This window comes from Crocodylus porosus, unplaced genomic scaffold (genome assembly GCF_001723895.1).
Source record: "Crocodylus porosus isolate Cpor-Errol unplaced genomic scaffold, CroPor_comp1, whole genome shotgun sequence".
In the NCBI taxonomy this organism is placed as follows: domain Eukaryota; kingdom Metazoa; phylum Chordata; order Crocodylia; family Crocodylidae; genus Crocodylus; species Crocodylus porosus.
The window spans coordinates 48,328,891-48,342,928 of record NW_017728907.1 but is presented as its reverse complement, the minus strand read 5'-3'; the positions used below and the strand labels follow the sequence as shown (position 1 = coordinate 48,342,928).

Sequence of the window (14,038 nt, the reverse complement as noted above, 5' to 3'; positions counted from 1 at the left end):
TTTTTCCTTCTGTTCTAGGGATTGCTCACCGAGACCTGAAGCCTGAAAATATATTGTGCGAATCTCCAGAGAAGGTGCTCTTCAAACTTTTTTTCTTAATGCCTTTTTTATACCACTGGCCTTGATGCCTGTGGTCTTGTTTCATTCATTCCTGGCTTCCGTACCTTAACCTTTCCCCCACACCTATGCGTTTTCAGGTATCACCAGTGAAAATATGCGACTTCGACCTTGGTAGTGGAGTGAAGTTGAACAGTGCATGTACTCCAATAACCACTCCCGAATTAACTACTCCAGTAAGTAAAGTAGGCCTTTTCTGCTTGTCTCGTCAAGCAGTTGGCTGAAATGAAGAGAGTTTATAAAGAGTGAACTGCAACTATTTTGACTATGGAGAGATCATATTTAATATTACTTGTTTGGTGTCAGATGTTGTGGGCATTCTGTAATTAAAGGAATAAAATAGAAATCAGCATCATCCACTTAGGCACCAAATTAGCCTTTATATGCAGATGTTCATTATTACATTTGCAAGTTGCATCTTGTCTTAAATTAGATTGTGAATTGTTTAAGACGAGGGGCTGTGATTATATTTTGTACAGCAACTTGCACAATAGGTCAGCCATCCAGAATGAGGTCTGTGAGTGCTGATACAATATGAATAATAAAATAGCAAGGCAGAAAACAAATGCCGCATGGTTTCAGTGCTCTCAGATGTGCTTTTTGCAATTCTAGTTTTAGTGAACTTCCACTTGAAATGATGTTCTCTTGGGACAAAGGGGCAAATCACTGTAAGACGGCTCTATTGCTTTTTTCTTAAAGGAATCCTTCTCTAAATAATGAAGGAATCAAAATTCACAGTAGATGATGCCTCCACTGAGCCCAGAACTAGTGAGTAGGACCTCTCTATCTTTTATCTGCTGTCCTGAATCTCCCATTTGATGAGGGAAAAGATGGTACCATTTCATACCAAATTGTGCTTTGCTGTTCATTATCTACCATGTGAAATGCAGCTTATTTCATGCACATGATTTTTGTTGAGTAGTTGCAAAAAAAAATTAATGTTTAAGTTGATATTGCTTTTGGTTGCAAGACTTGAGTTTTCTTAGGGAGTGCAACACAAAAATAAGAAGACAGAAAAGTGTCCATTGTCCTATCTGTCACAGGCTAAAGAAACTTACCAGTTTCAATTGTATTTATTTGATGACACATTTCTGTGAGTAACTTTCACATGATTTCTCTCCCTCAACTGCCATCATGATTCTTCCTGTACCATCCAAGAGCCAGGGGTAGTTGCTTTTACCGTATGTTTAAACATACCATACGCATTAGCTTGGGCTTGTGCACAATCCATTTGACTTCGTGACTCACAGCCGGGAAGACAAATTGTGTCAGAATTGGGGGGTTCTTTAAAATACTTAAACGAAAACTTGTTTAGAAATAAATGATTATCATAAGTTAGCCGACTTGTTCCAAGGTATATTCAGGACTACTTTTCATGCGTGTTACATATTAAATATTGTTATCATGATTGCGCAGTCTAAGGAAACCAAATTTTTGTACATTTACTTCCACTTTAATTCTTGCAGTTGCCAAGCAACTGGCACAGTAACTGATTATTTAGCTGTTTTATTTTGTTTGTCATTTACTTTGTACCGTGAGATCTGCCATCACTAAAATTCCTCTTCCTTATTTTTTCTGTTGAAAAAGGAAGCTTTTTGTATTGCTTTTATTTTTATGGTGATAACTGGGTTTAAATGGCAATTTTCTCTGCTTTTCAGTATTTGAGGTTAGTAGCTGGCTGCTGGAGGACTCAGTAGTTATCTGCAGTAAGAACATCAAGCTTTCCACGGTCTCTGTAATTTATAAGCGTATCCTCACATAAAGCTAGAGTACTACTTTTTGGCAGTGCAGTGAAAAGATTGTCTATCAGTGGAGCAGGATGCTTTTTAAAGAATTTTACTTAAACAATAAATAAACCAACCCCCATTAATTAATTTACTTTTTATAGCCAGGCTTGATCATGGCAATTATGATTTTAAAATAGCGTGCAAAGGAGTATTCTGACTCACTTCTCCCCATCTGTAAGTCACACTTAACTACTTTCCATTCTGACAAGACTTCCTACTGCCCTTCCTTCTCTGAGTTCTGCATAGGTCCCATGCCATCAGAAACTACAGTTAGATAACTTTTTTTGGGGATTGCTTGCTTTTCCATGTTCAAAACACTTTCTTCATCGTAAGCTTCTCAGTATCCGAGTCTTACTCTTGCAACATGCAAAAAGCGGAATGGTTTTATCTTGAAGCCACTATTGATACTGGAGATGAGATGAAAAGTCCCTGCCTTCCAGTCCTGTATTTAGACTGCTTCAGTCATTTCAGTGTTCCTCTAAGTAGCAAAAGATTAAAATCTGGCCTGTTTTCATTGCCTGCTTTTTGCTGTTTGATTTGGGTGCACTAGCAATGTCCACTGTTTAGATTATTTTCTTTTCTGTCCCTTAGTGCGGTTCTGCAGAATACATGGCACCAGAGGTTGTGGAAGTCTTCACAGAGGAGGCCACATTCTATGACAAACGCTGTGATCTGTGGAGTCTCGGCGTGATTTTGTACATCATGCTCAGTGGCTACCCTCCTTTCGTGGGGAACTGTGGCACGGACTGTGGCTGGGACAGGGGAGAAGTTTGCAGAGTTTGCCAGGTGCCTCTATCATGTGTGGATCTCTTGGGGAGAGCTGTAGGTAGCCTTGTTATCTTGGACAAGAGACTGGGTTACCGAGCAAGCTTGCTGGCTTCCTCGCATAGCTCAGCCCTTTTAAGAAAGTAAGCCTCAGCTGAGAAGTTTGTGAGTGACTTAGTGATATGTACAAAATGCCCCTTTTAACTTCTCAGCTGAGACTTAGCAGCCCCTCTTCCTTTTGGGGATTTAGAGGGTGAAATCTGAGGACTGGGTCTCATATTCCATTATCCCCAAGTAGGTTTAACATAACCAAAATCCTCCAGCTAAAAGTGGAATGCTATCTCCTTAGGCATAGGGCTTGGAGCATCATACAGGGCTATTACATGGTGCAAATGGCTGGGCTTTTTTTGTAGAACAAGCTCTTTGAGAGTATCCAGGAAGGCAAGTACGAGTTCCCTGACAAAGACTGGTCTCATATTTCCAGTGATGCCAAAGACCTCATCTCAAAGTTGCTTGTTCGTGATGCCAAAGAAAGACTGAGTGCTGCTCAGGTTTTGAAGCATCCATGGTTACAAGGGGTAAGTAGAATAACTGCTCTTGGGTTGGACACAAGACTGTTACTTCAGGCTTTGGCATTCTTCAGGTATAGAATTTATTCCTCGTTATGCTATATGTATTATAGGATTTCATCTAAGGCCCCTGGCGCACGTTATACTTAAGAAATGATTAACCAGTTAATCACATCTTAAGTAGTTGCTTGGCTACACATTAATTCAGCTAATGGTCTGATAAAGCAAGGAATAAGCCACGAAGTTATTACACTAAATATGTGTAGTATCTTTAAAGCTGGTTCGTAGCATGCCATTAATTGAACATGTGGCCAGGCTAACTGGGGCTCCCAGCTTTGTAGGCCCATCAGAATCAAAGGCTCTGGTGTGCACCCAAGGCTGGGAGCTGCAATCAGATGCCACTCCCAGCTGCAGGGGCACATGGGAGCCCTGGACTCCTGAGCAGTGGCAGATTGGAGCTGCCAGCCACAGGGCACAGCTGGCCTCAAGAGCTCCACTGTGCCTCCATGACTGGGAGCCCTGTCAGCTGCTGGGGCTCCCAGCTGTGGGAGGCATGGTTGTGCCCCTGCGGCTGGGAGCCCGGATCAGCTGCTGGGGCTCCCAGCTGTGGGAGCTTGCTACTTACCAGTGCAAGGGCAGCCTGGGATCAGGCCATACATGGCAGGAAGCACAGTTGTGGGGATTGCACATCCGATCCCATTGTACCTTTAATTGTACATCTGCTGGGGGCCCAAGTATTTAGTATAAGCCAAATTTTTACTGTCTCACATTTCTGGCTTCTGCATTTATGAAGAGTTTTCCCTGTGGCTGCGAGACACTGTACCTAGGAAATTAGGGGCGTGTGTGTGTGTTTTCTAATATGATACCGAAGAACCCAAGTGTATTCTAGTTTATATATTGCAGTCCCTAAATGTTTTGCATGATCTTGCTTTTTTTTTTGCTTCCAGTATGATATGTTACGCAGGTTCTAAACAGGACTTGTTTTTGTCAGCTTTATAATTAAATTAATGCAGTCTCAATTGTATTAAATATGGCAGCTCTGTGGAATCGCCTTTTAAGATAGGAAAGTTAAAAAGAATATGATAATCATGGGCTTGTTATCGTATCTTAGAAAATATATCTGCAACTAAATATATAGTGTGCTTTGATTATAAAGATGGAAAGGGAAGTTTTCTGTTTAAGAGGACTACAAATCTTGGTTGCCACAAAGCAGAGACAATAAGTAAACATCTTTTTTTTTTTTTTTTTAATTAAATTTTACAGCAGGCTCCTGAAAGGGGATTACCTACACCACAAGTTCTTCAAAGGTAACCATTTCTTGTTGATCTGAAGTCAGGAAGAATGCAGGATAGAGATGTACCTTAGAAACAAATTAAATCAGAGATGCATATGCTTTCGTAAGCAAGAATTAATTTTCTCAGGTGCTCTGAATGGATATGGGGAGAGCAGGCCATCAAAATAGAGATTTATTTGAACAAAAAAGACAGGAAAGAAAAGTATTAGCTTTTTTTACTCCTATGTCCGTATGGATTTATTACTGTAATACGTTCCCCTTTTCAGCAATGCCCCCCACCACTTCCCTGTCTTTTTTTTATAGTCAGCTCACTCTGGTTGATAGTCTTTGCTCTGCAGTCCTTATTTATAATGCATAGATAGTTATTATACATATACATACACTTGCACATACACAATAGTCTCTGTTTAGACATAATCTATTTTTGATTCAGTAATGGGTGAAGTATTCAAAGTTGTTTCAGTAGTAGGATGGCAGCACTAAGAGAATTTAATTTTTTATAAGGGATTTGGAGAAATCCTGAGGTGGTTTGGATCACAGAAGGAAAAAAGACAGTGGTGCCAAAGAGATATTAAACATCCTTCCATCATTGAAATATTATACCAGTAGGATTTGTTCTTGCTGTTATTGAACTCTGGGCCATTCATTTGAAATTGAGTAAGTCAGGCATCATTCCAAGTGATTTTTTTTTTTGATTAAAGGCTCTGAGCTACAGGCAATGTAGCAAAGTGTCTTGTGATCTAGAAACCCCAGCTCCTGTTCCCAGCACGGAAAAGTATCTTACTGTAAGCTGGTCTGGCCCTTGTCAGGTGCATGACTGGGAGTTTCTGTGCCCATTATTAATTCTTCTCCATTTTCTTTCCAAAAGGAATAGTAGCACAAAAGACTTGACGCTTTTTGCAGCAGAAGCCATTGCCCTGAACCGGCAGCTGTCTCAGCATGAGAATGAACTGAATGAAGAACAAGAGAACATCGCTCAAGCCATGTGTTCCATGAAGCTCTCTCCTCCGTCCAAATCCCATCTGGCCAAACGAAGAGCAATGACTCAGGCCACCAAAAATGGTGACTTCCAGCCAGTTTTTCATGCTGCCCTTTGACATCATTTCCCTGCTGCTGTTGCTAATGAGAAGTCACGTTTTCCCTATTTTAAAGACGGATAGTTACATCAAGGCCAAATTACTTTTATCAGGAAGCTCATTATAAAGTGGCTTCCAGCTTCAAGGGGCAATTTTTATGCAACCTATTTTGGTGCATTAAGGTATTTAACAGAACTTTTTTAAACAAAAGAAATGTGAGTTCACTGCTATGTTACTTCAGAGGATCAACCACTTAGCTCTCCTCATTTGTCTTAAAAGCACACTTGAGAATGCACGCTTGAGGATATCAGAGAAATGCTTCTCATGTTTTGCACTTAAGGGTTTCTCAGTTCTGCCACCCCTGCAGGTAAACCTTAGGACTTTACCCCTCCTTAGAAGCCTTTCAGTTCTGCTCCTGTAGCCCGCAGGAGAGTTTGCGGATGGACTGGTCAAAAAGCATAATGACTCCAAAAGTGAAGAGAATACACTAATCTGGGTCCTGCATGTTGATGAGAGGTCCCAGATCCTACTTCATTTGGGATAAAGAACACCTTGCAAGCTACTATAGATGCACAGCAAAATCAAGTCCATGACCATGAATACAAAGGCAGGGATATGGGGCTCTTCTCTGCTCTGGGTGTGTATGCAAACTTGTAAATATGGGGAGATATTTTGTTTCTGTAGCTAATATTTCTGTGTTCTCATAAGTAAGACATGTATGTACTCTCTCAGTTCTTCCCATTTTTTTTCAGCTGTTTTTATCATTCTGCCTTTTCTTGCAGTTCGGTTCTTAAATCTGAAACTAGTTTAGTCAATGAACTTTACATGGGATTTTTTTTTTCCCACAAATACTTTTCTTGGTGCTCTTGAAGATCTGAAGATAGACCTCTCTCCAGTGGCTTCTTCATTTATCATCTGGATTGTATGTTTTAAGAAGGGAGGGACTGGCTCCAATGACTTACTTTGGTGAGAAATCTGAGACTTTCCCACTACTGCATAGGTACTGCATGTAGAAGCCAATGGCCTTGAGGCCATTGAAACAAATGAATAGGGTTTAGATCAGATTTTCTTTTTTTTTTTTTTTTAAAGACCCAGACTGCTTTGGGAGCTGCTGTAGACATTCATTCATCAGATTTTTCCAAGGTTGCACAAGATTTTTTGGGGGTGTTGAGTGTGGGCTCGCCTCACAAGCACTTTATATACTTTTTTAAGAAAGTGCTCAGCATATAAGCTGTGAAAATTGGGCAGTTTAAGGTGCATCAGGTTGGCCCCTCAGTGTGTTAGGAGACATTTTTGAACATTTATGATGATGTGTTGTGTGCAAGGTGAAAAAATATATTATCTGCAAATGCCAGTAGTAATAATCTTAAGCTGCAGGAGGATGGACACAAGAAACAAATTCAACATCCAGTTGGAAGTAGAGAACTACTCTATACTAGAACAGGTTCACACTTGCCTTTTAGAAATGTGCACTTTGTATATAATATTTTGATACAACCTAATGTACTGGTGATGAAAGAAAATGGTTATACTTAAATTATTTTATATGTTGTGCCAGCAATACAGGTTTTGAATTGTACCTTAGCTTTGTTTTTATTAAAAAAATTTTAGCTATAAATTTAACATGTTCCATAATTGCGTGTGCCTTTTCAGTCTGATTTTTGGAGACTTCGACTACTCGGGAAACAACCATTTAGTCTTCTGTGACACTTTTAACTTGCGTGCTGAAAATTAAATGTACCTCATTTCTACAATGCCTCATTTCTTTATCTGTCTCTAGAGCTTCATATAATCTCTTTGTGATGAAATGAAGGCATGCATAGACTTTTTCTTCCTGGAAAGGACTGTTATGATGTAGTCTGACCTGCATAATGTACCCCAGGGAATTTCACCCAGCGATTTTTTTTAAGCCCAGGATTGTAAGCCTGAACTCAAGACATAGGTCCAGTTTCTTTCTTCTTCTTTGAATTGAGGCCAAACTTTTAACTCTCAGCTCAGATCAGATCAGCATTGGGAATGATGATGATGATGATGATTTGGAGCCAGGGTGTGACTGCATTTGGCAGCATGCTCTGTGTCCAGAGAGCAGGGATTCACAAATGCAAGGTCTGATTGGGAGCTCATACGAGAAATAATGTCCATGTCCAGGCACCGTGATGGGAGCCAGGGAGAGGGTAGGCCAGTGGAGCAGAGACCACAGCACTGGGCCAAACTCCCTGCTGCATCTGCTGGGATGGAAGGGAGGGAAGTGTGTCCTATGCATGTGTGCACACAGGAGCATGCAACATCAATTTGCAAGTCCTATTTTCTTGCCTTTTGGCACCGCACAAGGGAGGATGGGGTGAACATTTCAGTACCTCTGCTTAGCATCTCTCAGCTTTTGTGAATGCGAGTCGCACTGTTTTGATTAGCCAATGCTGCATTGTTCTGTACAAAGCAAAGGCTTAAACTCCACTAAGATCCGTACCTGTGAGTTGCTGGTGGCCTTTTTACACACCCTCGATGTATAAAACTTCCATGCACATGGGGAGAAGAGAAATTTTAGTTATTGGATGTATAGAATGCATTAGATATTCCTGAATTATCCCTTGGAGAATCTTCCTTTTAATTCTGGTGGGTAATATGTACCTGGTGTCCAACAACAGCTGATTCAGGAATTGTAAGCTTTACCTGATTTTTCTCTGGTCTCTTCTGAGAGTTTGATTTGATTTTTGGCATCTTAATGAGAGTTGAAGTTGGAAGAATTTTAGGAGGAGAAACGCAGTCGTAGAATTAAATTCAGCAGATGCTTTATTTTTAAGCGTGCAAAAGTAAAAAATGTGAATTAGTTTGTAGGGTTTTGGTTTCTTTTATTACAAAGTTAGGAAGTAAGTGAACCTTTCAAGACCAGCTTGTATTTTTGTTTTTAATTACTACTTTTTAATACAAAGTTAACGGAAGGGTGATTTGATAGCAGTTACAGTGTCCCTAGCACTTGTTCACCTGCACCCAATTTGGAGACTTCATTCGCCAGCGGTGACCACAATTGGTGGTCATTGGGGTGGGGGGCGAACAGGAGTTGCGTTATTCGTCCCCTGGGTTCTGGCACACCTGGTACAGCACTTCCCAAGCTGTGCCAGTGCAGCAGCTGTGCTGGCCAGCTGTTGCTCTGCTACCAGAGGTGGGCTGTCCAGCCTGTGGGACCCTAATGAGTTGTACATCCCTGGCTTAGAGGATCAGAAAAACTAGGGCCGTACAAAATTTCACTGGATGTTTCATTTTGATGCTGTTTCAACTCGTTTTGAGCTTGAAACAGTGAAATCAAAACAAAACGAAAGACTTTGAAACAGCTTCAAATTGAAACGAGGGCAGCGGAAGTGTTTTGACTTTCAAAGCCAGGCTTGCTTGCAGGAAAACGGAAAGTAAGGAGAGGGAGGGGGAAGGACTGCTCTCATATTGACTGTAGTTGGCCAGTGACTGTGATCCTTCCCTGAGGTCCCTTCCGATCCCAGTGCTCTGGGGGAGGGACGGAAAACACACAAGTTTTGCTTGTCAGCAGCTTGAGGTGCATTGTCTCAGAAACCCCTGGACTTCTCTCCTTGAAACTTGGCAGGCTTTGTGCCCTCGGAAGGGGCTACCATCCCTGCTGCTTTCATACAAATCTGCTAAGAAATGACAACGTTATAGGCAGTTCTGTGCTTCCCCGTTGGAACCTATGGGCAAAGCGGCGAAACAGTTTTGACGAAACAAAACGAAACTCTAAACAAAATGCTGTCCCGTTGAAACGGAAGTCAAAACGAAACGGCACTGTTTCACACAGCCCTAATAAAAATGCTTCTTTGTGTGTGTGGGTGTGTAGCACTAATTCCAGAAGCGAAGCACTGAATTCCTTCGGCAGCACAGGTTGACCTACGAAAACTAAAACTGGGGCAGATAGCTTGAAAGCCGCTGTAGTATTCCGGAAATCTTCACAAATATCTCTGAACATAGCCAGAATTCAAAGCCCGGCTGCCGGTGCCTCTGCATTAGCCTTGCTGAGAATTTGAGTCTCGCCCTCATTTCAAAAAAATAAAAAATAAAAGCCCTCTCAACATATTCAATCCCAGGTTTGGTTAAATTGTACTGTAAAATTGTGTCTTCGCCCCTGTCTCCTATGTGGAGCAAGGAATGCCTCTAATGTTGTTCTCCGTAAAAAGAAGTATGCCTGAAGTCAGGCAGAAGGCAAGGGAGATTTGCACCAACTGAATCGGAGATGAGCTTTGATAAGCGGAGGGGGTTATTTCATCGGAGGGGGACACTATCCTTTCATAGCAGCTGATTGAATAAGCTTTCCTAAGCAGAAGACTTATTTAATCAATTGCTGTGAAGAGATGATTTCCCCTCTGAAATAAGCCCTCTGCTTATGAAAGTTTATGTTACACACATCTCTGATTTAGTTTGTCTACGAAGTGCAACTCTACCTTGCCTTCTGGCTCAATAAATAAGACAGAAGTGGCGTGGTAGGGAATGCAGGCGCTAAGCAGCTAGTAATTGTTCTTGAGAGCTGTTGCCTTCCTAAGTCAGATGTACCTAATGATAATACGAGACCTTAGTTCTTGCCCATCTTACCTCCTGTACCTTTTTCTATTGAAATCAGAATAGAAATATTCAAAACCCTTAGCCTTTAGAAGTGCTGTTCATTCAATGTGTTCAGCTTTTTCTTTTTTTTCCCTCCCCCTGTAAATGAAAAATTTGAACTTCTGCCAGCAGCTTTAAAATGACTCAGTTCACTTTCATCTGAAAGATGGGAACATAGCCCTTGACTCACAAGATTAGGTATTGGCTGAATTGTGTCTCTTTGAAGCATCAATGGCTTTGTGCTTGTTTTCAGGTAGCCTAGAGAAGTGTTTCATTTTCCTCCCTGAATCACACCACACACACTGGGTCAACGCCGCAGGGACTGAATCACTGCAGTGAATCACTCAGGTTAGCAGTGGAGAGGCTGAATAGGCAGAAGCATAAAGCTACCATTTCCCTTGACCTATTAGGACAAATCAAGGTGCTGCCATTTAAACAGGTGGCAAAATGTCACCACAGATTGGTCAGCAACTCAATAGGTAAGCCGTCACCATTGCATGCCTTTGAATCATTCCCACAGCTCCCAGTAAGCAGTGGTAACTGGTGCTCCTAACAGCTGTTCTTTTCAAGCATCCCACATCCTCCCTTCCCCTTTTATTCAGATTAATAAAATCAGGATTGATTTAATTAGGATCAAAGTAAGGAATTAGGATTGACCTCAGAATTAGGATGGATTTAAGGAAAGCTGCACACCCTAAAAAAAAGAAAGGGAATTGTGCATCATCTTAACCGTCCTGAATCAATGTTTGTCCCTCCCCTCCTCCAGGGTCTTCTTTGTGACCTTGCAATCCCATTGTGGGACTTCAGTAGACCTTGGGTCTACATGAGACACTAAATGTGCAGCAGATTAATTCAACTGCACGTTAGCACGACAGACAAAAACCGTGCTAATTCTCTAATGCAGTGGTCTCCAAAGTGGGGTGCGTGCAAGACGATCCATTGGGGTGTGGGAAGAAAATATTAGAACTTCTATTTATATGTATATTTAAATATACATATATTGGGGGTGCATGCTCAAACATTTTTTACTGACGGGTGCGCGATCAAAAAAGTTTGGAGACCACTGCTCTAACGCACAGGAGAATTAGTCTACCGTGCATTAGCGTTGCCTAAAAACCGTGTGCCGGCACTACTGCACAGTAGCATTGTTTATGGTGCGTTGCATTAGCAGCTGTAATAACAAGTACTAAATTTAATACACCATGACTACTGCGCATTACTGAACGTGTAGACGTGCTCCGTGTGATCTAACCAGCAGGGTCAGCCTGAAGATCATGAAGCTGGGCCAAGAATTTCACCGGGTAAATTGTTCTGGATTCACAAGTCCTAGGCAAGACATTGTGAGTCAAGGGAAAAGGACTCTTTGGTATTTAAGTTCAAAGCACCTTAGGTCCTTCACTAAAGTTTTGCAGCAAAACCCTGTATAAACTCCCTGCCCGACGCGTGTTAAAGTGGCTTTAACAACAATATTCATGCTGGATTTCTTTGTAGATATTTATTTATGGGGATGGAGCTTTTTAGAAGCCTTTTCCTTTCTGTCTGTCCCTTGGGATGCCGGGGTGGGAGGTCGATACGGGTCTTGTTTGCTCTTTATCAAGCTCCCTCTGTCTCCCTCTTTATTTAATCCTGTCGGGAATAGAAAGCCAGGTTTATTGTTGTGGGTGTTGGTGGGAGGCTCGGTTTACAATTGACAAGTAACTTGGCTAATTTCCAAGGCTAATAATTTTACCATGGACCCTCGGAGCGGCAGGAATAGGCTTCGGATTTGGCTTCCATAGAAACACATTGCCGTGGCAACCAAAAAGGCCTGAGGATTTTGAGGCACTATGATTGCACCCAGACTCGGGGCTCCCCCTTCCCTCTTTTCTTGGTGCCATCTCCGAGTGTGCATGTGTTGCCTCTGCCATATTTTAGTAGATGCATTGGGAATGTTGGATGTGGCGAAGGGCATTTTGCTTGGAAGCCCAAGTTGTTCAAAGCCTTTGGTGGCTTCATTGCATGAAAAGCTGCCATAAGAAAGATGATCGGCAGGGAGGGCTCCGCTACGGGCACCGGAAGAGAGCTTCAAAAGGGCTCCAGAGTTGCAACCGGCTCTGCCGCATAATTGCCGGGGGCTCTTGAGGGGGAAATGCTAGCACAAATTTTGGAGATCCTTTTTCATTGCATGCATCGGCCATGCTTTTTCTGCAGTTGTGATTAATGCAACGCCTATCAGTCACGGTGCAAGGGATCCCGGCAGTCTTAAGAACAGCGAGCCAAGCGCAGCTTAGCTGGTCTTTGCAACCTGGCTGCTGCTGCACTGATTTCCTCCTCCACCACCCTTCCTTTCCCCCTTTCTCTCCCACCCCCACTGCCAAATCCCCACCAGTGTCAAGGATCTGTTCTGTGGGCTGAATCTCTGATCCAACGTCCTCTAGTTTTTGTATTGTTATTGAACTGGAGTGGAGGGCGTTTGCTATAGTTCATCTAGGACTGCTTCCCCTTTGGTGTCTAAGACATGCTCAGGAAGCACATGGCCCGTCCATTGGGACTGAGTGCATCTGATCTAAATTTCAGGGCTGTATTTGGTAGCCGTGTTGGTTGTGAACCCAGAGGAACAGATTTCCACCTTCAGCTGCCTCTGTGCAAAAATTAAACTTCTTTTCTACCTATGGGACTTTTTACCATGTTTAATTTTCCCAGAGCCTGAGAGAGAGCACATGAGCCCGAAAGCTTGCAGAAAAAGATTTTTTTTGTTGTTGCAATTTCTTAGTTGGTCTAATAAAAGGTATCATCTCTGAACCAAGAGTTTGAGAGTTTTTCTTTCCTTTCTGATCTAAATGTTTGCTATGGGGATTAGTGGTAATGAATTGCTTTATTAATTGCTTGGTGCACAAATTACAATCTGCAATACCAACCCCTTGCTGGCCTGTCTACTGTAAGGTTTTGTACTGCCCAGTGAAGTGCAATGCATTTAATTAGGAAAGGTGTGTGTGTGTGTGGTGGGGGGTGATTGTGTAATTACAACTATATCGTAATGTAGGCTCACAAAAGCTGTACTGCACAATCTTTATGTTCTTTGAATGCAGTGTGTGTACATATCACTTCAAGGTTTCTATAGTATTTTGACATCTTAATAGGAAAAGTGCTCAATGGTTTTTAATTACAATTGAACTTTCTGAGATATTAATCTCATCAGTTAGTGGGTTTCCATCAGAGATACAAATCTGATCTCTAGTCTTAAAAGATACGATAGGGGAACCTTTTTGTTTCCTGTCTTCAAAGAGAGATGGTCCGGACAGTGAGATTCAGGGTGCCATTAAAGTTGGAATTCAAGGTTCAGATTTTTAATCAACCCTGTAAAGGATGCCAGGATTTGTAGCTCTAATTGTGGCATTGAGGGCAGGGAGTAGAAGGCATCTCTATGGGTCTATCCTTTTAGTGAGCCATTTTCTGTCCTGTATGGATTCAGGCGATGGTCTTAGCACAGAAGGACCTCTGTGTCCTCCATTCCCATTGTTCCTATGTCCCCTACAGAAACAATGGAGAGGGAGCAACCAGCTCCGGTATTCACCTGATGAGCCAGGGAAAAGGCAAACCCTACATCCCAGAAGAGAGCAAAGGTGGGTGGTTGAGTCACGGCAAGAACGAATGACTTTGACTACTGAGCCCAAGAAATAGATAAATCACATGCTTCAGGGCTCTTTGTCCTTGAAAAATCAATGTGACAGCCAAGACTCAAATACTCCCAAAATATAGTGGGTTTGGATTTGTAGTTTAAAGTCCAGCCCCTTTCTTCTTAGAGAAAGCAAAAAAAAATGGTGTCTGTGGAAAGCATGAAAGTTCTTGCAACGT

The 14,038-nt window shown here is 42.0% G+C and overlaps 1 protein-coding gene across 2 annotated transcripts in view; it reads left to right on the top strand.

Annotated features, from left to right (window-relative positions):
- Positions 1–7,362, top strand: part of MKNK1 (MAP kinase interacting serine/threonine kinase 1) — a 31,813-nt gene extending 24,451 nt beyond the window's left edge. For both annotated transcript variants that reach the window (XM_019531370.1, XM_019531371.1), the window contains 6 exons: positions 19–74; positions 198–293; positions 2,496–2,690; positions 3,083–3,247; positions 4,502–4,545; positions 5,401–7,362. In XM_019531370.1, coding sequence (XP_019386915.1) covers positions 19–74; positions 198–293; positions 2,496–2,690; positions 3,083–3,247; positions 4,502–4,545; positions 5,401–5,629 — 785 coding nt within the window. In that variant the 3' untranslated portion in view covers positions 5,630–7,362. The remainder of the gene's footprint in view (positions 1–18; positions 75–197; positions 294–2,495; positions 2,691–3,082; positions 3,248–4,501; positions 4,546–5,400) is intronic.
- The last annotated feature ends 6,676 nt before the right edge of the window (positions 7,363–14,038 follow it).